The sequence below is a fragment of the Trichoderma atroviride genome, chromosome 1 (assembly GCF_020647795.1).
Source record: "Trichoderma atroviride chromosome 1, complete sequence".
Lineage (NCBI taxonomy): Eukaryota > Fungi > Ascomycota > Sordariomycetes > Hypocreales > Hypocreaceae > Trichoderma > Trichoderma atroviride.
This window is the reverse complement of record NC_089400.1, coordinates 2,583,954-2,610,111: the sequence shown is the minus strand read 5'-3', so window position 1 is coordinate 2,610,111 and position 26,158 is coordinate 2,583,954. Positions and strand designations below refer to the sequence as shown.

The 26,158-nt window shown below is 52.6% G+C and overlaps 8 protein-coding genes across 8 annotated transcripts; 3 read left to right on the top strand and 5 right to left on the bottom strand.

Annotated features, from left to right (window-relative positions):
• Positions 1–724: 724 nt before the first annotated feature.
• TrAtP1_000970 (uncharacterized protein) lies at positions 725–1,917 on the top strand (the record flags this gene model as incomplete). Its single annotated transcript, XM_014090916.2, has 2 exons — positions 725–742; positions 958–1,917. The coding sequence occupies 2 exons, from the start codon at positions 725–727 to the stop codon at positions 1,915–1,917; spliced, it is 978 nt and encodes a 325-aa protein (XP_013946391.2).
• Positions 1,918–1,948: 31 nt separating this feature from the next.
• Positions 1,949–4,360, top strand: TrAtP1_000969 (uncharacterized protein; the record flags this gene model as incomplete). Its single annotated transcript, XM_066110800.1, has 1 exon — positions 1,949–4,360. The coding sequence occupies one exon, from the start codon at positions 1,949–1,951 to the stop codon at positions 4,358–4,360; it is 2,412 nt and encodes an 803-aa protein (XP_065966873.1).
• A 1,331-nt stretch (positions 4,361–5,691) lies between these two features.
• Positions 5,692–13,815, bottom strand: TrAtP1_000968 (uncharacterized protein; the record flags this gene model as incomplete). The annotated part of the gene is made up of 4 exons (XM_014090915.2): positions 5,692–12,927; positions 12,977–13,064; positions 13,115–13,664; positions 13,769–13,815. 4 exons carry the CDS (start codon positions 13,813–13,815, stop codon positions 6,041–6,043), a joined length of 7,572 nt encoding a protein of 2,523 aa, XP_013946390.1. The 3' UTR covers positions 5,692–6,040.
• Positions 13,816–16,174: 2,359 nt separating this feature from the next.
• TrAtP1_000966 (uncharacterized protein) lies at positions 16,175–19,966 on the bottom strand. Its single transcript, XM_014090913.2, has 3 exons — positions 18,497–19,966; positions 18,124–18,427; positions 16,175–18,046 (listed from the first exon to the last, which is right to left on the bottom strand). The coding sequence occupies exons 1-3, from the start codon at positions 19,531–19,533 to the stop codon at positions 17,636–17,638; spliced, it is 1,752 nt and encodes a 583-aa protein (XP_013946388.2). The 5' UTR covers positions 19,534–19,966; the 3' UTR covers positions 16,175–17,635.
• On the top strand, positions 16,668–17,462 carry TrAtP1_000967 (uncharacterized protein; the record flags this gene model as incomplete). The annotated part of the gene is made up of 1 exon (XM_014090914.1): positions 16,668–17,462. The coding sequence occupies one exon, from the start codon at positions 16,668–16,670 to the stop codon at positions 17,460–17,462; it is 795 nt and encodes a 264-aa protein (XP_013946389.1).
• A 658-nt stretch (positions 19,967–20,624) lies between the features above and the next one.
• Positions 20,625–22,427, bottom strand: TrAtP1_000965 (uncharacterized protein; the record flags this gene model as incomplete). The annotated part of the gene is made up of 1 exon (XM_066110799.1): positions 20,625–22,427. The coding sequence occupies one exon, from the start codon at positions 22,425–22,427 to the stop codon at positions 20,625–20,627; it is 1,803 nt and encodes a 600-aa protein (XP_065966872.1).
• A 119-nt stretch (positions 22,428–22,546) lies between these two features.
• TrAtP1_000964 (uncharacterized protein) lies at positions 22,547–22,936 on the bottom strand (the record flags this gene model as incomplete). The annotated part of the gene is made up of 1 exon (XM_014090912.2): positions 22,547–22,936. The coding sequence occupies one exon, from the start codon at positions 22,934–22,936 to the stop codon at positions 22,547–22,549; it is 390 nt and encodes a 129-aa protein (XP_013946387.2).
• Positions 22,937–23,817: 881 nt separating this feature from the next.
• TrAtP1_000963 (uncharacterized protein) lies at positions 23,818–24,273 on the bottom strand (the record flags this gene model as incomplete). Its single annotated transcript, XM_066110798.1, has 1 exon — positions 23,818–24,273. One exon carries the CDS (start codon positions 24,271–24,273, stop codon positions 23,818–23,820), a length of 456 nt encoding a protein of 151 aa, XP_065966871.1.
• Between the last annotated feature and the right edge of the window lie 1,885 nt (positions 24,274–26,158).

Genomic DNA, 26,158 nt, shown 5'->3' with positions numbered 1-26,158 from the left:
AGCCCGTTTCAGCGGGGGGTTCCAGCTGGCGTGTTTCGGCCCAGGCCCCAGCTCCGTGCTCCCTACAGCTCCAGGGCCCGGAGGCGCCCATCAGCAGGCTCCGCCCACTAACGACCCATGACGGCGCCGCTAAAATTGGCCCTCTCCAGTGGCCCAGGCAATGGTGCGGGTGCCGGAATGCGGTATGTGGCAGGCCTGGTGCTGTTTACACTTTGGTGCTGTGTCACCCGCTGTGCGCTGCGCTGCTCACCTGCAGCTCTGCGGCTCTGGCCTCGAGAAGCAGGGACCATACGCAGGAAATAGCTTCCTCATTTCCTGTCCCCTTCGTCTCGTTTTCGAGATCTTCTCATTTCGTTTTCTGCCACTCCCCTTCTCCCTTCTCACCTCCCTCTCCCTCCTGCTCGCGCCGGATATCTACCCTCTCGTGCCCCCTGGGCTGTGGGCTCTGCGTCCCAAGCAAATCAGGTCGCCTTTTCCTCTTTTGCGTTTGCCTGCAGCGCGTCTCGCAGTTGCGTTCCAGCCACAGCGACGTTTCATACGGCCAAAAACAGACACCCTTTCGCTCCACCCCGGGTGAGAGACTCTCTCTCTCTCTTCAACAGCGCCCGCGCGGCTGTCCATTGAATTCGACGATGCTCCTGCTGCCCAGCTCTGCTCAGCTCTGCCGGCTCGTCTGTTCAACTCGAGCGCAACGCTCGCAGTGGTCGCTCTGCCGCCAGTAACCATGCAGACGGTTCCCAGTGTAAGTTTGTTGACCTTTCCAGACGGCACTCGCCACACCTGAGCCCAACCATGGTGCGGACGTCCAACCAGGCCGCCACTGCACAACCCAATGCTGGAATGGGGGAAAATTGGGGGGTGATGGACATGTTTGGCCTGGACACATGCAGGAGCATCAGCAGAATCGTCCCTTTTCGCAGCCTTGGATCTCTGTCTAACCGTGTGTTTCTTCTGTAGCTTATTGGGACCGGGACTGCCATTGCTGCAGCGGCCAACGGCTTGGTGTTTGGCCAGCCCGAAGAGCCTCCTCCACCCAACAAGAAGCGACTCAGCCAGCTCCGCAAGGAAATCTCATTCGACCGCGATCTGCCAGTGACGGCCCCCGCGGCTATCTCGTCTCCTCTACGATACGAAGCCAGTCTGGATGCGCCGTCAATAGAAGTCGAGTATCCGCCGCAGAGTGCCGTGGCCAGCCCAATCACAGTGTCTCGACCTCCGTTGTCGCGCTACCAGAGGCCGTCGCATCAACCTGCCTCATCACCCAGGCCAATCCCCGAGAGACGGTCAATGTTGAGGCAGCGTGAGAGTTCAGCATCGCCGACGCCAGAGGGACCTAGAGATTCCACCTCGTCGAGCGGATCTTGGATTAGAAGGCTCTCGATCCGCCGCCCTCCGTTGTCGCGCCAGGGAAGCGTAAAGTCAAAATCCAGCATTGGACCAGATTCGCCCTCGATTTCTCAGTCGTACACTTCATCAGCCCCGATTCTATCGAGGCCAAACACTGCCGCCAACCCCCTGGCGCCGAACAAGCTTGTGAAACGATCTCCGTCAGTCACATCCAGCGACGCTCCTCCTACACCCACACACACTCGACCGAAATCACATCTGTCTATCCTGCGGCGACCAGCGACGAGCCACCAGAGATCCGCCACCCTGCATCATTTCCGCCAGAGCACCGAATTGACCAATCTGCCCTCACCGGCGTTTTCTTTTGATCAGTCACCAAAGAAGCAAGAAAGCCTCCTAACGGCGGCGCTTTCTGCGCAATCTCGAGGAAGTCGGAGGACGAGGTGGACATCTTTTTTCCATTCGCGCACAAGCAACATAGGCGGCGGTGGGATTTCAGCCCGCCTGGGAGAGGGTGTCTCGCGTGGTCGCACAGTCTCAGGAAAACGCATCTCCCCCCGGCGGCTATGATCGTCAAGAGGTACATCTTGTTACGCCCAGGATGGTGTCGCCCGCCTCAGCGCCTCTAATTGCGCCATCCCCCTTGGATCGACGAGATGAAATTCGCCAAGCCCGACCTGAGACAGGCGTTCACGTGGACGATCGATCGACTTCCCCCGAGAATGCGACTGAAAGAAAAGCGATGCGGCCTCACTCAATGCCGTTCCCTCCCGTGGTCAACTGGCTCTCGAGGACATCGGGAAGCCTTCGACAGCCAAAACGGGAGACTGAAGCGGATGGTGTGAACGACCGGCGGCACGTGTCAGCCCCAAGCAATAGTGGCGCCCAAACCGCCGTGGAGCACGACTTGAAAGCGCCGGCGCAATCACCAATCCCACCCAGTCCTCTAGGACGGCAGGGGCCGACGCTGGATTCAGCGGCCGACTCTCAGCTAACAATGCATAAAAGAAGCCATTCCTCCCCACTTCTCCCCGCCCCTCGTAAATCGAATTTTCAAATCGACGGACCACGCCTGGGATCGCCTAGCGGGGCGGCCTCTCATTCAGCACGGCAGCACCAGCCCTCCGGGAGCTCGACCAGCTCCGCTGCCATGTCGCAACTCAGAGCCTCGCCATTACATGAGAGCTTCTCTGCCAACGAAGGCTTTGAAGGCGACGCTCGCGGCTTCATATCGGCCGATGAGGACGACGCCGACTACAAGAGTGACACTGTGTTCGACTCACTGCGCACCGCAGCTTCCAGTCGCACAAGGGCTGTGGAGACGCCATTGGATTCTATTTATGACGACTCCCCCCCGAGCACCGCAGGAAATAATGGTAAGACCAAGCGCCTCTCGATACAGGAGATACTGGGTCATAACTGGGGCGGTGACACCAATATCATGGAAGAAGACGAGAGTACGATGATGCCCATGGGGGAAACTAGCGGAGCCAGGCTGAGGTACTCCAGCCGCCACATTCTTACTTTGCCTCGCATCAGCTCAGAGTCGTCGCAAAATGGTGTTTCCATTTACACAAAAGAGTTTGGTCGCATTTCATTAGACGACGATTTTGACGAGGACTGGGACGTTGATGACGACGCGCACTTCAATCCCTTGTCTCCTCCCTCCAAAGGCAGCTCAATGAATTCTCGCGTCATTAATCCAAACGTCAGGGTTGCGCTGGCGAGTATGAGCCTGGACCAAGCGTCCGATATGGATTCGGACGATCGGCCGCTGAATAACTTGTTTGATTGGAGTGAAACTTCTTTTCATGAGAAGAGCAGTTCAGACGGTGTCCCGCTGCGACCAAAGACATCTTACGAAAAGCAGGAGCTTGATGCTAGGGGCGGACGCCCTGTCATTCGCAGCCCTATACCAACACATATCCGGAGCCAAAGTGTTCCTCTTTCGCACGCCTTGGATGAGGGCAAGTCATCTACTGGTGCCAAGTATGGTACCTGGGGACTAAGCTCGAAGACAGTGAGCGAGGATTGGGATGAAGACTTTGAGTTTGGTGGCAGCGCCAATGGCTTTGGTGATAAAGCCGATAACAATCTGTTCTCGGTGCCTGAATCTATCCAGGCGTCGCAGCCCAGTGTGAAGGCGCATTCGGGGCAGATCCGCGAACTGTCTTTGCTCGTCAACGACCTCAAGCGACTGTGCCGCCACGGGCGCGATATGGACATGCTCGATGGCCCACAGAAGACTTTGTGGAAAGAGGCCGAGGGCGTCATTGCATTGGCTTCGCCCGACGAAGAGGATTCTATAGACGAGGAGAACGATGCCAACTTTTTGGATGCCATGGAGGAGTTTGATAACAATGACGGATTCTCCGAAGAAGACTTTGACGATCTCTCTTTCAGCAAGCTAGACATGGCTTTCGATATCAAGGAGCCCATGTCAAAGACGGCTGTAGTTCGTGAACGCCATTCTCCGAAACGACGATCTGTTTTCTCCCCCGACGACGACATCTTTGGTGGCAATTGGCCGTTGGTCGATGAAAGCCCGCCATCCAATCAGTCCAGTCGCTCTCGAACGCCCGAATTACGTGCTGATAGGCAAGAAGAGGCTGCCAAAGGTGCTCGCTCGGTAATGGAGGCAATGAGCCGTTCCATCCCCGACCAGGACACCCCGTCTCGTCCAGATAACAAGATGACTTTCGACACGAACAGTTTGAGGGTATTGGTGAAGAGAGCTGGAGAGCTTCGAGATTCCTTGTCAGACGTCATCCGCCGGGCTGAGCAAATAACGCAGAGCCCTGCGGTTACTCCAAGGCGCGAACGTCAAACCGACTCTAGTCCAGCTTTCACACGCATGTTTGACGATCCAGGATCGAGTCAGTCTCGTCGAACCATTCGGCATCGTGGCAACCTGTCTACCTTGCTTGATTCGCCATCGCCAAAAACTTCGGCATCATCATCTGCTTCTTCTTCGCCAATGACCAGACGCTTACAGACTATGATTGCTAGCTAGTGCACCGCCGCTCTGGTGTGGATTTACAACGGTCCGCGCTTCCAGGTCCATCACTCTTCCATCGTACAGGTTCATGGGAAACTCTGTACAGAAATAATGATCTTGTGTGTTTTTATTCTGTTTGCATAGCGACGGTTTCGGGTTTACACATTTATTCGATTAATACTCCCATGATAATGCTCCAGCACATTCATCATATTTCGACGACTCTCTCCCAGCTTAGATCAGCACGATCAGCGATGCCTTTCTACCAAAATCATTTGGCTTGCTGTACGATTCAGCTTCTTGCTGTGGGATTATCAGCAATTATAAGGCAGTTCGATTGCATTTGCTCGCGCTTTTCCACTGATAACGCGGACATCCGATTCTACGAATTCATATGAGTCGGAATTATACGAAAATTCATCGCGTACATAATAGTCCGAATGAGGACACTTTCGACATATCGCCCGTCTGTTCTTAGGACAGCAAGTAGGGCTATGCAACAGCTTCATGCTGTTGAGGGGATGTGGTGTTGTTTTTCCTTTGTCTTTCATGACCTTTTAGTATGAAGTGTCGGTGACGTCTCATTCGACAAACCGGCTTGCTACGAAAAGAAAATGAACTTTTTGGGTAGAGAGAGAGGAGGGACTTGCCTCCTTTCTCTTCCACCCACCTAAAAAAATCCTAATGACTCTAATGAGCTCCGAAACAATCAGGAGAGAGCAAGCCGATACTGAAGCTCTTTCCTTTCATGAGAAGAGGATACTATCTGCAGCTTATTTGCTCGCGAGACAACGATATGTACCTCAACGTCAACTTATAAATTATAAAAAAGAAACCAAAAAAAAAAAAAAGGCCAAAGGAGCTCTGAGTGATAAAAAACAGAAAAATAACAGGGACGGACGGACACTCGGATCGGAATTACACAGGATATACACAGTGGTCGGCAAACGAAGCATTGGTATGGTGTTTGAATCTTTTGCAAAAGCGTCGGCGCAATTTTGACAAAACTTTGCGCATTTGGTGATGCTTTTCTTCTTTTTCTTCTTTTCTTTTTCCCTTCTTAGCCCCTGTTTCCCTCCCTCAATTACTTTTTAGCTTAACGAGATGCATGGATAGAGAGCTCTGAATGGCCATGACATGAACAATGACTTGATACATGAAGGTTTCTTGGTTTTTTGTGTCTCGTTCAATTGCGTGAAAGCTTTGGTGCGAGTGAAATGTATATGTTTGATGTGTTTGTGGTGACTTTTAGTACATACTTTTTTTCATCTTTTGTCTTTTCTTTACTCTACTGGACTTGGGACTCGGATACTGATAGATGCTGATACCTGTTGTTATATTGACTTGCTTTTTAAATATATACTTTCGACAAACTACTCTTCCATATTATCAACATCCTTCCCTAAGCTTCCAAATACCATCCATCTCCAACAAATAAAAAGAAAAAATATTTCCACTTTCCAATACACCAAACTCGATTATCCAATCATAAGGGTATATATCCCCTCTTCATCACAAACATAACCATTCTGTCTTTCACACAATCTACAACACAGTAATATCCATCTCTACTCCTCCTTTTGCACACACATCATAAAAAAGAACAATCCTTTACTCCTGTCATCTCGATTGATAGCACCGCATTAGGAATGACTCCAGATTTCTATACCCCTGCTCCTTGTATCTTCCCAAATCTCACAATCTTATTTGCTCGGCACCCCTCCACAAACCCTGTCCGGACCTGAAACTAGTGGGGATTGCAATATCCGTCTTCCTGCCAGCGGTTCGTCGCGGACTGGGGAGGAGGAGGATGCTGAATGAGGGCGGGAGCTGCACGTCAGCGTGGCTGCGGCGGGGGGGCTGCCACATGGGAGAGGAAGCCTTGTCGGACGCTGAAGCGGGTTTAGTCCAGAGGAACGCGGCTGGCTGAGGCTCCACGATTGACGCCTTGCTGCTGTTGCTGCGGCTTAGCGTTCTGCGGCTGGACGGCAGGGCCGAGATGCTCTTTGATCGCCCGAGGCCCTTGCGTGATGAAGAAGTGGAGGAGGAAGAGGTGGTGGCGGAAGGGTATTCGGAGATGAGGGCCATGACGGAAGGATCGAAGACTGGGCGGCTTTTGACGGACTGGGAGCGGTTCAGCCTGGTGACATTTTTCGAGGATGATGATGATGGGAGAGCCCATTGGTTCAGGCTGGAATCATCTCTCTTCACGTCCTGGGAGATTCTCTTGAATGCGGAATTCCACTGCTCTTGCGTCATGAGGACAGGCACGGATTTACGAACACTGGTCTTGCGTGCCTCTGAAGAAACGGAGCTTTCGGCTGCAACAGAGGTGGGCGTGGCAGTAGCAGGTGAGCTGGAAACCGTCACGGCACGAACAACGGTTTGTGTAACTGGGCGCTTAGTTTCAGCTGGGCACCAGAGGGAACCGGCCGCGGCCTCCGTTTTAGACGGGAGAGACCAGAGAGCCTGGCTTTCGATTGAAGTAGTCTCCGAGACGAAAACTCTGCGAGAAGTAGACATGGCGCTGGTCAAGGGCGAGATGTACGCGTTCCAGATGTCAGAGATTGGCTGGGGCAGGCCGACGGACGGCTTTGCGGTGGACAGTTGAGTCCACAGTGATGAACTAATCTTCTTCGTCTTGATAGATGTGCGAGAAGGCTGCTTTGCCGGAACGTTGACGGGTATGGACTTTGGCTGCCAGACTCCAGTTGATGGAACTTTGGTGCTCAAGGTAGGGGTCCATAGAGATGTGCTTGTAATGGTAACCACAGTCTTGGGAACATGCGCAACTCGCTGACGACGACCCGCAGGGACGAGGTAGGCATTCCAGAATTCAGCATCTGGCTGAGGCAGGCCGAATGAAGCTGCCTTGGCGGGAGATGAAGACCATAGTAGGTCCTCCACCACTGCCAAAGCGGGCTTGACAAGAGATGACTTGGCTGTCAGTGGTGCTGACTTGGCCTTCCATACTCCGCCAGAGGGTGTCTCGACGCTTGGTGTAGGCGCCCACAACGACGTGCTTGTAATCATGCTGGGCCGGGGCAGGTAGGCTTTGCGATATTCGCGTGCTGGGAGAAGGAGATACATGTCCCAGACCTGAGCATCTGGCTGTGACAGCCCGACAGAGCGTGTCTTTTCAGGAGATGGAGACCATAGAGCCTTGGCCATCTGAGAGGTCTTGGCAGGCGATGGCTTTGCAATCAGTGACTTTGGTGCCCAAACGGCCCCCGAGTAAGGAATAGCAGCCGGTAGAGGTCGCCACAATGATGTACTTGTAATCATACCGGGTCTGGGCAAGTACGCTTTGCGATAGTCGCGTGCTGGGAGAAGAAGATACATGTCCCAGACCTTTGCGTCTGGCTGTGGCAGCCCGACGGAGTGCGCCTGTTCAGGAGATGAAGCCCACAGAGCCTTTGCCACCTTCAGAGAAGTCTCAGCGTGAGATTCATGTGATGTCTTCGCAACCAGAGACTTTGGTGCCCAGACGCCTCCTGAGTAGGGAACAGCAGTTGGCAGAGGCTGCCACAAAGACGTGCTTGTGATGTTCTCAGCTTCGGACACGTTGACCGCCCGGTGAGTAGAGCGGCTCGGCAGAGCAATGTAAGCGTTCCAGACCTTTGCATCCGGCTGGGAGAGACCAACGCCGGCATCTTTAGACACAGCCGGTGCCCAGAGCAGGGTGGTAATCTTCAAGCTCCACATGTTTGCACTAGAGAACATCTCAATGGTTCTTGAAGGCTCAATGGACCACATTGAAGACGTCTGAATGGTAACTTGCTGTTGCTGCTGGGCTTGAGGAGCACGGCGAGCTACACGGCTATCAGTAGAGATGTATGCGGCCCAAGCCTGGATATCTGGCTGAGGAAGGCTCCATGGGTTACCGCGAGGAGCAGAAATCGGCAACCATAGCGAAGAAGCAACGGAAGATGCCTCAGGGGTGATGATGGCCTCTTCCTCCTTGAGAGCCGGACTCCATACACCTTGTGATACGCTAGATTTTGTAACTGAGCTCAGCTTCCACAAAGATGTCGTCTCAATTACTGCAGGAGGAAGCATTCGTGCTGCCTTGGGAGCAGGGCGTGCGACCACAGGGATATATGACTTCCAGACACTTGGCTCTGGCTGCGGCAGTCCCACAGTGGTACGAGCGCGAGAGGAAAGAGACCACAGTGAAGCAGCAGTCGTTGTCAGCACCTCAGTCTCAATCTTTTCCACCAGACTCCATACGCCGTTTGATGCGCTGTGCTTGACAGCTGGGCTCTGCTTCCACAGAGATGTGGTCTCAATCGTTGCGGGGGGAAGCATCCGTGCTGCCTTGGGGGAAGAGCGCGTCAAAGGTGAAATGTAAAGATCCCATACGCTGAGCTCCGGCTGTGGAAGTCCCACAGTCGCAACACGAGCGCGAGAAAGCGGTGTCCATACTGAAGCGGTAGCGGCAGTCAGCTGTTCAGCCTCAACTTCATTCGCATGAGTCCATACACCGGCCGAGGCGCTAGATTTGACGCTTCTCTTGAGAGACCACAGTGATGTAGATGTAATCACTGGAGGCTGTGGCATCTGAGTAGTCTTGCGGGCGACGCGGGTTGCTTCCGGGATATACGCGGTCCAGAGACTGTCAACTGGTTGAGGCAGGCCCAGGCTGGAGATGTTTGTAGGCTTCAGCGGCGACCACACCAGGCTGACAATCTTTGAGGCAGACTTGACAGCCTTGGTCTCAGGAGCACGCCAGACTCCAGATGTGTACATCGAGGCATCAGTCGCGGTAGCTGTCCACAGAGAAACACTGGACAGCTGAGTAGGCTCGTCAACCACCCGACGAACAGTGCGGGCTTGTCTGGGAGCAATGGCAAAGTACGATTGCCATTCCCCCTCACTAGGCTGCGGCAAGCCCAATCCCATCCGAGAGTCCTTCATATCGGCTGTCCAGAGAGTGGGGACTTGTAAAGAAATGTCAGAAGAGCTTTCAGATGATGCTAGCGTACCAGGGACGAAATCATATACTTCTTCCTTTACACTCTCGACAACAACATCTCGAACCGGGGATGAAGCGGGGGACAGCTCATCCTCAGCAGGCGCTTGATCCGCCCAGTCCTCCTCGCCAACCATGAAGAGGTCATCTCGGGAGGTGTCCAGGTCGCTCTCCAGCAAGCTGGCAATTTCCCAAAGAGTAGCCTCGTCAAAGCCATCGTCATATTCCTCGTTCTCGTAATCGTCCAAGCCATTCTCGAATTCGTCGTCATCAAGGAAAGTCTGAGGGGCTGGGGGAAGCTTCTTCTCTTGGATCGAGTTCATGGGGGCACGGCCGCTGGTCATGGTGCCGGAAATGCCAACCATGCGGGGAGGGATCCTGGCCAAGTCTGACTTCTCACCCCATGGGAACTGGAAGATGCCAAGATTTCCGGATTTGCCGACTAGCGGCTGTGGGTTCTCGACGATGTCTGGGAGCGTAGAGATGCGCTTGCTCTGGCGGGGAGGTCGTCGGATGACTTGTCGTGGTCGTGGCGCGGGTGCGGGTACGGGTGCAGATACAGGTGAGGACTCCTCCAGGTCTGCCAAGCTGAACTTGATAGTCTCAGCTTCGGCAATCGCAACGTTGGCGACCATGGTCTCCTCGGGCTGTGCGACAATAGGGGCGGGTAGGGCCTTGGGGGTCATCAATGAGACGTCCTCGAACTCAACAGGAGCGTTTGACTTGTTTTGGACATCTTCAAATGGGCTCAAAACTTCATCCAAAGCCAAAAAGCTTGTGGCTCTTGGCATCAATGCCGTAGAGCCGTCTTTAGCTGCGCCGAGGCCTTCCACCATGCTATCATTGTCGCTCTCCGCGCCTGACTCGTCAGTATCCGGAGGAGTAGGGCTACCAATCTGCGACATTGTTCTGGTGTTCACGGAGAGCAGGTTCATTTTACCTGAAGCCGACAGAGATCGGCGGTTGAGCTTCTCATCTCCAGAGTCGAGTGTCTCCTCCTTGGACAGCTGGTCGGAAGAAGTTGACAGGCGGTTTTCAGCATGCTCTTTGAGTGCTACGAGCAAATCACCAGCGCTTGCGTTGAGCTTAGTGATGGGCATAATCTCAAACTTGCTAATATCAACGCTGCTGCGTAATGAGTTGATCTCTGACGCGGAGACAGTGGTAGAAGGCGAGCCTTGGGAGTAGTCAACCCTAAGCATCTGCCATTGGTCCTCTTGAGCACCCATTTCAGACTCCAAGTTGGCCAAGATAGCCTGTCGCTGCTTCTCGCTAATAGTAGCGCGAGCATCTCCATTCTCAAGATCAAGGTGCTTGAGTTGCTCGTGGATCTTGTCGAGAGCTTCCTGGGCTGGTTCTTCAGGTGACGGCTCGGCTTCGATGACGACAGTGACGTTGGCTGGCCTGTACAAGGCCAGGGGCTTGGGCACCAAGAGCTTGCGCGACCTCCTGATCTTTAGCTGAGAAGAGAATGAAGGCAGCTCCTCGCCAACGCGGTGGTGCCATGATGGCAATTGGTCGACAGTCAACTGAACATCACTCTCCATTGATCTGGGCGATTCGGGCGTGGGGATATCAATGATAAAAGGAACATCCTCCGCTTCGCTCTCATCTTGAGCAACAGACCGTTTCTCGCCTGGCATATTCTTGGGCGGCACGGGGGCCATCCTCAGCATCAGAGATAGCTCAGAATCAACACTCTCGTGACGTGTAAGACGCTCGCTAAAGGAATTGAGCACCGTTGAGACTCTAGCAGGTTTTGGATCTGAAGAAAAGGCAACCGTGGAGTTGCGGCCTATGGTTTCCTCATAAGATGACTGAGTGTTTACCGACAACCGACTCTGGTAGGGCGATTGTGGTTCTTGAGCAGTCAGCGCAGTGTCGACGCTGAACTTTGAAACGCAAAGCGCACGTGTCTTCTTGTCTGTGCTGGGCATCCGAGCCAATCCCTCGTTTGGCACAACCGTCCATACATTTGTAGTCGTCTCCTCAGTAAATGGATCCTGAGAAACTTTCGACTGTTGGCTCTGGTACTCTACAGGAACAACCGGCAGATCAGGAACAAAGGACGTTCTTCGAACAGTCTTGACTCTTGTGAGGGATCCGGGCGAAGTTGCTCCGTAAGTGCTCTGCGATAGGCTTTTCACACTCACGGGAGAGATCAAAGGCATGTTTGGTGTTGGGAGGAGCGCAAGGTCATCTTGAGCAGGGTCGATGGAGAGTCCCAAGAGTTCAGAAGCTGACGCCGTAGACTTGCGTGGAATTGGCCTTGGTCGGTGGATCATCGATTTTCGGGTTGGAGACTCGCTCTCGCTCTCTTCCTCTGCTTCCATTTTTGCGGCGGCCAAGATGGGGACAGTATCCTCCTCACTATTCATAAACATAATCTGTCGCTCATGCACGGTGCCTCGTTCCCCACCGAATACCCTGGTTGCTCTGGCCCTTGGGTTGTTCGGCAGTCCTACGGTTGCCCTTCGCTGAAGAGGAGTCTTCGTATCCGGCTTCTCTTCTTCCGCAGGTAGTGACGGGGGACGCTGTCGAGATGGTCGGATATTGTTCTTGACGGAATTGCTTCGAGGCAACGTTGCTGTCCGAGGATCCACCCAAACCTGATCAACAGAAGCTGGAGGTGCTGCAGGTGCAGGAGGACGAGGCGGGGGTCGAGGGGCAGCAACTTTTGCAGACTTTGGACCCTCGGGACTAAACATCATTGTCGACGCAATTCGTGCTGTCATGGGATCCATGGTGCTGACACTGAAGTGAGAGGCCGCGGCCGTTCCGGACATGGCTCTATCCTCCTCGAGCCTTTTCTGCAATGACGGGATAGGGGGCGGCGGCGGTGCTGCCAGGGCCGCTGGTACACTTTGAAGAGGAGCTGACTTTGGCGTTCTTGCCTCCTCCTTTGGTGAAATAATTGGCGGGGATGGCGCGGAGCCGTCCCTCTGATGGCGAGGGGATCGTCTGCGAGCCGACTCTGGGCCAGGAGAGAGCTGTACAGCGGACGTCATGGCGAATGCGGGCTCGTCGACGGTAAGGAGATTTCGGCTGTTGCTCGGGGCTGCAGATTCGGGAACCTGCTTTCGTTTCGCTGCAGACAACTTGCGCGTGACTTCTGTAGGAGATGGAGCTTTGCCAAGTCCTATATCGACGTTTACAAAAGGATTCTGAGGCATCAGCTCACGACGCTCCTTCTCCTTCATCGCTGCGGTGGCCAGATCGATGGTCGGGATGTTGTCAAAGTTGCTGGTTTCCGCATCCATCTGCACAATCGGCTTCGATATGACAATCTTGCCGCCCTTGTAAGCCCTGTCCGTCATCTTCTTCCTGCTGTACGCTCTGACGGGCGCAGTCTGAGCTCGCATTGGGGGAAACAGCTCGCCTTCGACGGGAAGCCCACCGATGCCGCGAGAAGCCTGTCCGAAAGGCGGGTGGCTGATGAGAGGTAGGGCGCCATTGATTCTTTCCATTGCCGTCTGCGAAGGGAACTCTCGAGTCTCCAGGTTGCGGGTTGGCAGCTCAATCGTGGACTCGAATGATACGGTTTTCTGAATCTGCAGACCAGACGTCGATGGCGGGGGCACGAAACTCCTTGCGGTAAGGGCGACGATTCCTGCCTATGATGAGCACTCACTTATCAAAATACAACCGTTGGGACATACCAATTAAGATCAATAGGCCAATAGCAGGCAGGATTGTTCGGACAGCCAAGCCAGTAGACTTGAGTCCGAGGAAGAGGGGCGTGCTCAACTATGGCTGTGTCAGCATTTCAATCATCCTTGAGCATCAGGAGCACTCACGGCAGTCCACATGCCCAGTCCAACGGTAATGAGGATCAAGGTGTTGGTCCGAGACAGCTCCGGCCTGATAGCATCGCTCTTCTTAGCAAGGAAAGCCTTTGTCCCCAGAATCATCACCATGGCGATGTCAACAACCATGACAACAATGCCGATGGGGAGAATCAAGTTGGTGGCAACGCAAACGGTGTCGAATTGAGGCCGTTGAACTCCAACAAACACGGCGCCGAGGATGAATCTGAGGAAGAGACCGCCCTGCAAGACAAGCGACAGCTTGGAGACCTTCATGCCGCCGTTGACCCCCCATAGCAAAAACTGTTCCACCGAGAAGCGAGCGAGTTGGTCGAAAACAGTGGCGAATGAAATGGCGACCTGGCACGCCGAGGTGACATTGTGGGAGACGAGGGTCGCCGCGAATTCGAGGATTCCCCAGAGCGTCGAGGTCGCGAGGAAAACGACGAGGGCCAGCCTCAGTTCGTCTCGGAGCAGAGGCGATCTATTGGCTTTGACAAAGAAAAATATGGCCGCCGATGCGGCTAGAACAACAAGACCACTGCAGGGTTTTACGATTCTACATGTTAGCCCAAAACTGTTTCCTCACTTTTTATATACACCAGATATCGCCGTCCTCTTCAGTCGAACACCAGGGCCACGCACAAAACGAAAGTCGCGACCAAAGCCGGGGCGCTGCTGGAGCCGGCCATTGCAGCGACACCAGATGGTAGTTGAATTAAACGGTCGAAAAGAGAAGCGAACACCCAGTCAATGGGCTACGAAAAAGCAGCAAAAAAAAGGGGAGCGACGGAAGAAACGAAGGGAGAGAAGAAAAGGTATCAGCACAAGAACAGAATTAAACCATAGCGAAGGTCCGTCAACTCCTCACAAACTCCAAATGTACGCGGCAAATCTCCAGCGCAGCAAGAGAAAAGCGTGAGTTGGGAAAGAAGAAGAGAGAGAATGGAAAAAGGAAGCCAAAACGAGCCTCTCAAACAAAGGCCATCGCCAATTCTGGGGCGAACTCGTATGACCCCGGGCAGGGCAACCCAAAGCTGCGACATCAAGCCATGGCCCGTTCTACGGAGGTGCGCGTATAGCTCGACCAGGCCCAAGAAGCTAAATTTTACGATTGAGCTGCCAAGAAGCGCAGATGCCAGGCTTGACACACGGCAGTGTCGAATCAAGCGGCCGCGCACAAGAGGAAAAAACACCAGGGCTGCTCAGAAGAGGAGTCTTCCGGGGTGGCGCCGTTTCACTTGAAACCTCCAACGTCGGGAGACGCGCAAGGGTTTGCGAGATGATACACGAAAAAAGCCTCCTGTTCTAGCACGGGCAAACGAAACAAGGCCGTTGGAGGCAATGAAAGTGGCTTTAGGCGAAGAGGAGAGGCGCGCAGAGAAGGGCGTCGGATATGCATTTCTTTCTTTTGGCCACATGCCAGCTGCTTGTTTCTAATTGACGCTCTTGGTGCAGAGGCTCCAAAACGAAGAGCGGATGTGCGCTACGGAAGATTAGCAGAGTCAAGGTGGAGAAGCTGCTTTGCCGCAAGATTAGATCTCTATGCGCAGAGATCTATGGAGCAGCTTGGGATTGTCGATGAGATGAGCATGTCCAATGCGCCACTCAGGCGATGGGCCTGGCTCGTAAAACAAGAATAGGTACAGCAGGTAATAATGAAATGCCTGTATGCGTCCAGGATATGCTGGAAGACGAAATGATGGGCAAACATCTCCCGGGCCGGTTATTTTAGGAGTGCGCCGGCCCGGCTAAGAAGGAGCTGGACCCCTGTAAATGGCACGCTGCAAGCGAGGATAGAGGCAGCCACAGCAGCGTTGTGCACCGCCACAAACAAACAACAAGCAGCTGGACTTGTAGAGACAACGATGGTGCTTCCATAATCCGGTTCTGTTTGATGATTCGGATGTCCGTGCCGGAGACTCGCAATTCTGGCACTAGATCGAGGCATCCAAGTTGGGTGGATCTCGCGGCGAGGAAGATTAAAGATTAGGTATGGAGTATTAGGCTGTGGCTTCAATACTAACATGGTCACATGCATGATGATGCACGAGCATGGAGCAGATATCAAGCTGCTGCATCCTTAATCATGAGGCCGGCCCGGTCTCTGGAAGCTATAGACGTGAGATTCAAGGGCGTGATGGAACTGCAGTTGTAACTGCTTGTATAACTCCGCGGCGGCTTATATCGGAAGTTCTCGATATGGTAAGATGAGATATTACAACACTCGGACAAAACGACGTCAAATGCTGATGGGAGAAGTGGTAACATGTAGTAAAAGAAACGTTACAATGCTTTGAACTTGCAGGTTTTGAAGTTTTAATAAGCCTCTAAACATGAAAGCCCTATCAAATACATCTACCCTAGAATAACTCAGATGATTGTTTTATAAACAGCTTCAGTAGATTAACAGTCATCATTCAATTAGCAACCATTCACCTCCTAGAGATTCTTTCATCCTATACGTAATGTCCTTCATCAGTCATCAGCATAGTCATCTCTAACAAAATGTAAAGGCAACTGTTCACATTAAGCCGATAACTAGCGTCCCAGCTTACGTCGCAATTTCTTTCCAAACGACCTTTGCAGTGTGGACACCACGCAGATCAAGCCATCCAAAAAACTTCCAAAGCAGACATCTGATTAACAAATCCTCTAACTGCTCTCAGCACTGGCGCCCACCCACTCCTTCGAAATCCTTACTTGTATTAGCTAAACAATTCGAACAAAGCTTGCCAAAAACGCCACCAAAGATTGCTCGTAGGAGTCACAAAGTTCCAATCTATGCCTCGTCTAATCTATTAACCGCCAATGGGCAGGCAGCACGAGACTTGTTCTTATACGACATCTCCGCATGGAAACTAACTTCTTCATGTACATGTGAGTACGACGCCATCATGCAGCTGCTGCTAGTGCCTCTATCTGGCTCATGCCCGCATATGTCTCTCAGACTTCATATATGTCAAAAGTGTAGATGGAATGCCTTATATCGGCGTCTCGATCCAGTACATGCAACTTTCAGCCACAGCCCCCCCACCCCCAGAACCCTTAAGGCAATTCCGCCCGATCCCATCTTGAACGTGCATGACCACATAGTCTATTCGTTAGCCAATCGTTTCACTCCGGTAAATAATCAAAGGGCCATCTCGAGTTACTTGGTAATAGTGCCCGTCACTCGCAAACCGGCCCGGAGAGGCGTTCCGTCTCTCGCATCCGGTTGCCGCGCTTCTTTCATATTGCCTCTTTGGGGCAATAAGCTTCAAGTCACCAATAGAGAGGAACAAGTCGCGCTTGGTAATGCCCTGACTCACTGCCTATCGAGAGATGCATGTGTAACTGCATGAAACTAAGATGTAGACTTGCAGCTGTCATATCATTGTCATATATAAGCCAACGAAGTTCGCAACTTCAACAACATATTCTTCTCATCACCAACCATCCAGCATCTTTCTCACATCACACACTCCCCATCTTCAAACTCATCATCTCAAACATCACCACATAAAAAGTATATAAAAAGTTATTAAAGCACAAAACCGCCATCATGGGCCGCCACACTCTCGAATACCCCAAAACCAGCGCCAACACCGTCCGCCGCCACAACGAGCGCGCCAGCTACGCCCTCGAAACCATCCACCGCCTCATCAACGCCTCGCCCATCATCGACGTCGCCTTCAACACTCCCGATTCGCCCTTCCCTGCCGTCCTGCCCATGATCGGCCAGATGGGCTCCTTTGACCGTCCCAGCGCCGACATTGGCGACCCCTTGGACCTGTACATCCACGGCTACGTCTCCGCGCGCATGTTCAACGTCACAAAGGCCGCCACCACAGAGGATCAAGAGGAAGAGGAAAAGGGCCTGCCCGTGACAATCTCCGCCTCGCACGTGGATGCCCTCATCCTCGCTACTTCGGGCTTCAACCACTCGTACAATTACCGCTCCGTCGTGCTCTTTGGCTACGCCACTCTCGTCGAGGACGACGAGGAGAAGAAGTACGCTCTGGAAGTCATCACCAACGGCATCGTTCCTGAGCGCTGGCAGAAAACCCGCCAGCCCCCCACCAAGGCTGAGATGACGAGCACCAGCGTCCTCAAAGTGAGAATCGCCTCGGGAAGCGCAAAGATCCGGGATGGCGGCGTCATGGACGACAAGCACGATTTGCAGAATGAGGAGGCGCAGAATTCGGTGTGGACGGGTGTTTTGCCCATCTACTCCAGTGTTGGAGAGCCGATTCCCACGTCATATAACAAGGTGGAGATCCCATCGAACGTTTCTGACTTTATCAAGGATTATAACAAGGAGAATAAGGAGTATGCTCTTGAGGCTGCAAAGAAATAGAGAGAGGGAGAGAAAGAAAGAACAGGCTTAGAATGCGCTATATGTTACATCTATGATATTACATGCGAGATTGTTCAAGATACATTTTACAAAGCGTTAATTTAGAACACAAACAGAGAAAAAAGAGGCGTTTCCTGTTTTCCAATCAAATGACTCAACATTCAACCTTTCCATTACCATCTCTCCCACAAAGAAGCCGGCAAACTTTTTCTCATAATCGCCCAGTGTCCATCCGAGTTAACCTGCTGCCCCTTACTGACCTTGTCCGTTCCATTCCTCAGTAAAATACCCTCTTCATCGCTTCCAATGGAAAACAAATCCCGAGGCAACATCTCATTCAGCGGTTTCAAAAAGTTTTGCCTTGAGACACTATTCAGGCAATCTTCTTTCACTACAGGACGAAACGTCAGTGCGCCTTCAGTCTTGCGGCAAAAGATCATCATGTTGGTGAAATCTATGCCTGACTCCGCAATGGCTTTCTGATCAGCGGGGTTCTCGCGAAATATGCGACAAGTTGGAAATTGCTGTAAGATAGTCCGGACAATAATCTTGGGAGTCGGTAGCATTAGATTGCCAGCATAATTCTAGTTCCTCAGGTTAGTCATTTCCATTTTGTTTAGAAAAGAAAAAAAAAAAAAAAAATCAGAGTGACTACACTTACAATTACAATAACGCCATCGGGCTTCAGCAAGGTATACAGATTTTGGAAGAATTCCAAGGTGAACAAATTCACAGGCTCCGCACCACCCGTGAAGACATCATGGACAATGTAGTCATAGACCTCGTTGGTTTCGTTGGCAGCCCGAGTAGTATACTTGACTGCGTCTTCAATAACCGCCGGACGATTCTCTTTGAGCTGGAAGTGCCTCTGGGCAAATTCGTAAACTACAGGGTCAATCTCCACGACGGTAGTGTCAATTCCATGAGACACAAGCGCAGATGGCGCTGTTCCAATACCAAGACCGCTAAACAGATAATCATGAGCCCCAAAAGGTCCTGTAATAAGAAGGAAAGAGTGAGGCAAAACAACTTACATGACCAGGGCCTTGGCATCAGCGTCCGCCAACGGCACCTCTCTCTCAACAAGACGCACTGCTTCCAGCGTAACAAAGACTGCGTAAACAGGTTCCACCACTTGCTCTTTGCGCCACTCTACCCAATCCCCTCCCAGCAAGCTGTGGTCCGCTCGCATCACCCGCATCTTGCTGTTTGTGTTCTCCACCACCGAAATGTACCCAGTCACCGACTCCCGTCGATCCAGAAGCATCCAGTTATCAGCCAACATTGTGTCGTTCAAAAGTGCTGTAGCCGTCGGCGTAGACACATGAGGGTTGAACATTGCCGTGTGTATCAATGCCGGGACCGCAAGGACCAGATACTTGGACGGCGCAAGCAGCGTATACGAGCCAGCCAAGAGAACTTCGATCCCCACGCGCGTGTACCAAAACATTGTTCCGACATGCTTCCGGAGGTGCATCTCTGCTATATGCTCCACGAGCTTGAACGTTCCCCACGATCCGAGCCCAGGGGCGGCCTCCCCCAGAAACTTGGGCAGCAAGCTCATATCTGCACCGTCCAGACAATCCGCCACAGAAGCAGCAGATAGAATCGCCAGCGGGAACAAAGTCACGGCTTCCGTTACCAGGGGCCCATACTGCGGTCCCAGAGTCTGGCTGAACCTATACAAGAAGCACTGCACCATGGGCACATATATGGCAACCAGGGGCAGAAGCTGCGACGTCTTCACGGCGAGGATTTGACGAAACGCCAGATTGCCCGCCCAGCCAATGAAGCATCCCGCCATGACCACCTTGGAATTCCACGTCGCTGCCGATATCGAGCCATACACAGGCGAAAGCGCCAGCTGCGACGCATGAGAGTACACGCCCAGCAGAGTCAGCAGCGCCAGGGTCTTGACGTAGATGGCCACCTGCTCGACAACGGTGTTGCTCCACGTGTTGCTCTTGGCCTTGGAAGCCAGATCTTTCAGCTCCTTTTCAAACCTCTCTGGGGTGAATCCCATTGAAGTGTCCTGGGCATCTTGTTGAGATGCCTTTTTTGGGCGCGCCATGGTCCAACGATTGACTGAAACAGAGCTATATAAAAGGAAAGGAGACGTAAAATGAGAATAAGAAATGCGAGTCTGTTGGAAAAGAGGCCAATAAAAAATGAACAACGATTAATGAAGCAAAAAAAAAAAAAAAAGCAACCGAGCAAGAAAGCTTCAAATGGCCGGCATTTGAAGAGGACAATCGAACGATAGGCTGGATGTGTGAAACAGGGAGTTGCTACGTTTCAATTCCAATCTCAGGCAAAACATCTTTGGGGCAGAACACGGAGGTGCTTGGCGTGCAGTACCTGTGGCGGTGCATTTCGAGTGACTTGGATGTGGCGCATTACGCCACACTAAGCATCGCCATCAAAAGGGAACTTGGATATTCTACACAACTTGAAGTCTGCAGATCCACGAACAAGAGATGTTTTAATTATACTTTGCTTTATCCCATGTAAGTACTAACAATAGTCTCTATAGTTTTGAGGAACCTTGATAGAGCACATTGGTCTGAGGCAATAAGCATAAAAGTCACGTCATAGTCCATCAAGGTGAGCACGCCATATTGGCATAAGATGAAAAGAAAAATCCCATCTTGGATTGGACTGCCATAGCTCTCATTCTGCTCTCTTAACAATCTAATATGTCCAATTACTTGACAACTCTTTCATTCACAAAAGCCATCCCTTCTTCTCCCGTTTAACGCCTTGTTAAACACGCTCGGATCCCCGCTGGCCTCCGAGCGGGTATCAGCTCCAGTGGCCTCTTGCCTATAACACAATGCCGAAACGAACTGGGGAAGAAAGAAAAGAAAAGAAAACCCCCAAAAGAGGTGAAACACGAGAAAAACATTGCGTCAAAACGTTAAAGTCATCAAACTCCTCTATCGCATCAGGGTGAGGTGGAAATGCAATAAATCAGAGGGTGCCCACGTACACAAAAACTGACGCTCGAAATCATCCATTCGTTTCCAAAAGTGCATTTCCATCACAAAGAAAGAAATCAAAGAAATGCAAAAAGGTAAGGTGTGGTAAGGGGAAATAAAGACAAGGAGAAGCAGAAACATTGCAATAATTCCACAAGCAGTGATGCCTTTTCTCGAAATATCATCACATCGGCGTTGCGTAATCGTCGTCCTCCATGCCTTCGTCACTGCTCTCCGTTTCACTCTGAGGGCTCTGCGCACCGCTCACATCTGTGCTGTGAAAGTTGCTAAAGCTACCCAGGATGCTGACTCCGCCAGAGTATGAACCAGGCATGGACATGACAGAAAAGTCTGCCGCGCTGCCGGTGCGGCTCATGGACGGCTTCTCCGGAAGCTGCTTCAAGAGACCAGTCGAAATGTCCAGCATGGTCATGGCAAATTCAGTTAGGCCTTTGCTCTGACCCGGCTTGGAACTCACTGACAACGTCCAGCGATATTCGCCGAGCCGGCGCCTGTACCAATCCGCCTCTTCTCGCCCTGGTGACGTCGCCCAGAGCAAGGATCCAAATGTACCAATGAGGGCAAAGTTGGTCTTGGAGGCGAAATACCAAAATGATTGGACATGGTTCGGCATCAAACGATTGACAAAATCCATGGCAGAAATCAGACGAGCCTTTGCAGCACTCCGACAAATATGCTGTACATATGGATCTACCGATGATGTATTCGATGCTAGAGATCGAATAATGCGTCTATGAAGGGTGATTTCCGTTGCAAAGTATCCCAAATGGAGATAGCCAATGCACGAAAGCCTCGACGACAATCTGCTCGCAGAGTATGAATCTAGTCGGATGTTGGTGGGTAACGCTCCGTACCACTCCTTGAGCTTGAGCTGAATGGGCTTTGCCAGTGAAAGTACAAGCTGCGTTCCTCCCGACCCTGCGTTCGTGACGGTCTGCATAGCCTGCAGGGTATAAAAGGTGTCGAGAATCTCGGAGAGGATCTCAGAGAGCTGTACGAATCGAGTGAAGACCAGTCGGCCTTTTTCAATATCCTGGCGCTCTTCCGCATCGTTTTCGTCCCATTCGACATCAGGGAAATCATTAGCGCGTAACGGTCGAACAGCCCAGTTGGAAGGGAAGATGTGGGACGGTCTTCCGTGGACGAGAGATCCCCATTTATCTTGCATATAAAGGGCCCAGGCCAATCGCCTTCGCAGCCCCTTTTCCCATGGGGGAATCTTCCACCCCGCACAATCCAGGTGAAGGCCGAGTTCCTGGGCAATGGCAACTAGCTGCGCCGTCGGAGCCCACTGGTCGCCCTCGGGTCGCTGAGACAGAAGGAGTCCGGCTTGGACTGTCGACAGCTTCGGTCGGTACATGGCATCTTCGAGAGTAGTTCGGACGAGTTTCTCCAACTCTTTGGTGTCCGGACGGGGCAGCTTGGAGAGCTCCTCGTGATGATCCCACCAGTTGATGGCAAGGATGTACACGGCGGCAAGAATCGGTGGTGAAAACTCACGATACGATCGTTCATACTTTTCTAGGAAGACGCCTTTCTGAATAATGGGTAAGCCGGGGTGGACAACTCGAAAGTATAAATCGATGAGTTTGCGGCCATGGGGGGCGACAATAGCCTCGATGGCGTCCAAATCTTCAACTACATGTTCGTGTCCGGTTGTTCCCTGGTCCGGGAGCATCAAAAACGTGTCAGAATCGCTGACTTTGCGAAGAGCGCCGCGGGCTAACAGGCTCTCGTCATGGGTGTCAAAGGGAGAGAGATTGATGAGAGAGGGCTCGAAATCCGTCGTGGGGCCGATATACTGGCTGTACCTGTCCTCCTGGAGACCCAACGTCCGCTTCAGCATTGTGGGGCCGCCGACGTTGGCCATGTCTTCCAAGAACGAGCTGCTGGCAGCGGTGCTCGAGAGACTGGAGTTTTGATTTCTGCGGATGGAGATGCCGGGGGGAGCTAGAAAACCAATCATGTGTCAGATGATTATGCAACGTGGGAGTGGCAGGATAAGGTCAGGATAGTAGTGTGGTGGAACAAGCACAAGTAGAGGCGAAGCAATCTGGCACGGGGGAAAGAGAAAACAAATCAAAATCAAAACAAGGCAAGGTACACACGCAGCCATACTGACCCTCTTTTGACGCTCTCATCGGCAGAGTCTCCGTTAAGCTTCCTTTTACGGGTCTGAGGACTCGACGACACTAGGGAGCATTCGGTGCCGTTGAGCTGACAAGGCATGCAGCCATCGTCATCCTCGGCCACGGTACACCTGGTTGCAGAGAAGCGACAAGCCTGGCATGGGGGAGCAGGCGCCCCAGGAAATGATCCGGAGTCGATGGATCCCCTGCCATGCAAGCTCGCGGGGCCTATCTCGAACCTGTGGGAGCTGTTCTGGCGCCGCGGGAGAGGGAGGGGCTCCAGTCGAGGAGGCTTGGGAGCAATGGCGATTGGTGCCGTGCGCTGGATAGGAGTGTCATGGGCCATGATTGGACCACCTTGGATGCAGCTGTGGCCGCAGCAGTATATGGATTTCTGCACGTATGCGTGTACGTGTACTGTATATAAACAGAACGAGAGATATGTACCAGCACCCTATTGGGCACGTACGTGTTGTTACTGTGCAGATAAGTAGAAGATCGGCCGGGGCCAGGCGCTTGTCTGCCCGTCTGTCTCCGTCCGTCTGCTTGTTGTCTGTCTGCTAAGATGGCAGTTTACCCGCGCTTTTGCACTGGGGCGGGGATAAGAGCCGCGAGCACGAGCTGCGTGTAAAAAAATAGAATAAGGGAATGACAAGCCACCCCCGGACGCAGGTGATGCTATTCGCCGTCCCAAGGCTGGGCAAGCAAGTCTCCCCACGCCTGTCAACCTCAAGCTGGGCTATGACGCAACCAGTGCAGCAGCTTGTTACGACTGAAGCTTGAGTCCAACGGCCAACATGAGAATGAGACGAGATGAGATGAGCGTCTCTCGAGCTGCCCGATAACGGAATCGGCGGAGAGATAAGGACTGGAGGGACGGCAAGGACCAAAAAAGCCCAGCTTATTCCTCGCAGCAGTGGTTGGCCAGGATCCCGTGGGATAGATACTGTATAAGATCGGCCCTGGCTGCTTTTTTGTGGGTGTCCGTGATAAGGTTGCTGAAAAAGGGCGCGGCGCCAGGCCAGGCCGCTACTGTTTAGTCCGAAGGAGATAAGGAGCACGAGCAAGACTGGTCGACGACCCGGTCGCTGGTACCCGCCAAAAGACGGCCTTTTTTTCTCGAGTGCGGCAGGCTGTTGGGATTGGGGGAACAAGACTGCAGATATTGATTGATATAGGAGTACTGTGATTGATGGCAGATTTGGAGGAGATACGCGTTCCGGGATCTCAGGTGATGATAGTGGCCAAGATGAGATAGGCTTTGGTTATCGGCGTCATTTGAACCAGGGGCTTTGAATATAAAGCTGCAGATAGCACCGCCTCGCTTTTCCCTTGACTCTCTCTTCTCTTTCTCAGATGAACTTCATCAGCCTGGGGCTCTTTAGAATCTTCCGGCGGAGAGCATCGGACCAAGTTTGGGCCGGCAGAGATAAGTGAAGTGGTGGTGGTGGTATCAGCAGATGCTGAGCTATGCGTGATGGATATGACAGATGATAGCTGGGCCTCTGGAGCCGGGGGGCCAGAACCGAGATCTTGTATGCCAAGAGCCACGCAGGAGCGCCGTTGCGTCGTCTCGCTGTCCCGAAAAGCACCGATGGAGTGAGGCAGAAGACGAGGACGGGAGAAGTGAAGGAGAAGGAAGAGGCGTCGAGATGAGGACCTGGACAGCGACTGAAATGACATGTGCTTCCCCAGACCCAGGCCAGGGCCACCCTTTTTGCCGGAACGGACCCAGCGGAGTCTTGGAGGGACGGGCTGGACGGTCGCGCAAGCCCAGCGCGATCCTGGAATGGGCGCCGGTCCCTCGCCGATGGCTAGTCAGTCGGAGCAGCCAACCCAGCGGCGGCGGTTTGTAAAGATGGCGTCTGCTTGGCGATCTTTGGCAGCCTCACTCACCTCAGCCCGGAAGACCCAGCAGGCGCAGGTACCTTGTAGCGTGCTAAGTCACCCAACGCTGTCTGGCTCTAAAAAAAGGCGCCGCCACAGGGCAATTGTCGTGTGTCAGCGCAAGCCAGGCAGCAGTGAAACTTGGTGATTTGATTTGATTAGATCTGATCTGGTTTGATATCAAAAACCAGAGACTGCGGTCTAGCCTGCCGAGCTGCAGCTGCCGCGCAACAGAAGCTGGCACAGAAAAAAGTAAGACGGCTTTGATCTGACTCCCACCCAAAGTCCAAGGTACCTGGCGCATCGCTCGCTAATCGCGGTGCTAGCGGTCACCACTACATGTGCTCTAGACGCTGCGGTACACTCTACGAAGCACGCACTGCATCTGTGCTGCCCATCTCCGTGCTCATACATGAGCGATCTGCTTAGATGGATGGATGGACCCGTCCTCGCGCGCATTTTACGAAGCACAGTTCAGCAGGGTCTTGATACTTTGTACGTACTCGAAACGGGCCACCGAGAGGTCTGGCGAATGCCTGGATGCTTGGCTCGAGGCAAGGAACCTTGGCGTCCATAGGGAGCAGCTCTTCTCTTCCTCCGTTGTGGTACATCTCGTTCAATTAGAGTAAAAACTAGAGTCTCCCTGCCTTCCGGGCCATCCATCCATCCATCCATCCTTTGAGGTGCCTGGCGCCACACAGAGGTCTCGGTGGTTTTATTCAGTGTGGTTCCAGACACCTGGTTTCAGTTCGCTCTCTCCCGGCCGCCTAGTGTGCTTTCACGGAGTATTACCATTACCATGACAGAAGAGAAGATGAAAGACCCTGTGCGGGTATGTGCACCTAGTAGGCGGCTGCTATTATGGGAACAAGAAATGCTGCTTCTACCAACATCTGCTCCGTACGCATGGACCTCTCGATCCGCGCATTAACGCGGGTAGCCGCCCGTAAGTCCATCCAACAAGGCGCAAAACACAGGGCCGCTTTTCCTGATGCCACGCATGAGAGATGTGATGCAGCGTCTTGATTTGCTCTATCAAGCATATGCTGGCTGGGGGTCCCTGTGGCTTGTCTTAGTTGTAACAAGTCCGCCAATACGCCTCCTGCGATTTGATGCCTGCAACATGCTCGCAGCTCCAAATCAGGGTCCAATGCACCGTTGCTGGAAAGCGGTGGGGATGCACGATTACGGGCTGCGCCGTTTCTGCTAGTTAATCGGGCCTGCAACCATGCCTTATCTCTGACGGATCAAAATTAATAACGGCTCGAGATAAACCTACATAATGGGAACCGCTTGGCACTGGCATGTAGCACGAGAGCCACTTACACTTACACATTACAAGCACCAGCTCCATTTCACAGGCTAGCATTTACAAGTAGTACATACAAGCCAGGCAGTAGGTAATATTTCCGTGCCCGCCTGCAATGCATGTACGTCACCGCCGTTGCATTTTAGGGGCAGTTCCAGATAGGCCTCGACGATTTTCTCCACCGGCCAGAGATCGATTCACGTCAACATCAGCATCATCTTCCATCATCTTGATACTGGCAACATGCAGCAATGGAAGCGTCATCAGTATTACGGGACCACGGGTATTCCTACCACGGCGATCCAGACAACAAGAATGAAGAAGCACAAGCACAAAAAGCCAATTGTCCTCCGCTAGCCCAAAACAAGCAAA

Bases quoted from the DNA above. Each gene is read 5' to 3' on its own strand.
- TrAtP1_000966 (XM_014090913.2), bottom strand. From the start codon at position 19,533: ATGGCGCGCCCAAAAAAGGCATCTCAACAAGATGCCCAGGACACTTCA. The intron at 18,428-18,496 runs GTAAGTTGTTTT...TTATCTGTTTAG, and splicing joins GATGCCAAGGCCCTGGTCAT to CGGTCTTGGTATTGGAACAG. The intron at 18,047-18,123 runs GTAAGTGTAGTC...CTGAGGAACTAG, and splicing joins CCGATGGCGTTATTGTAATT to AATTATGCTGGCAATCTAAT.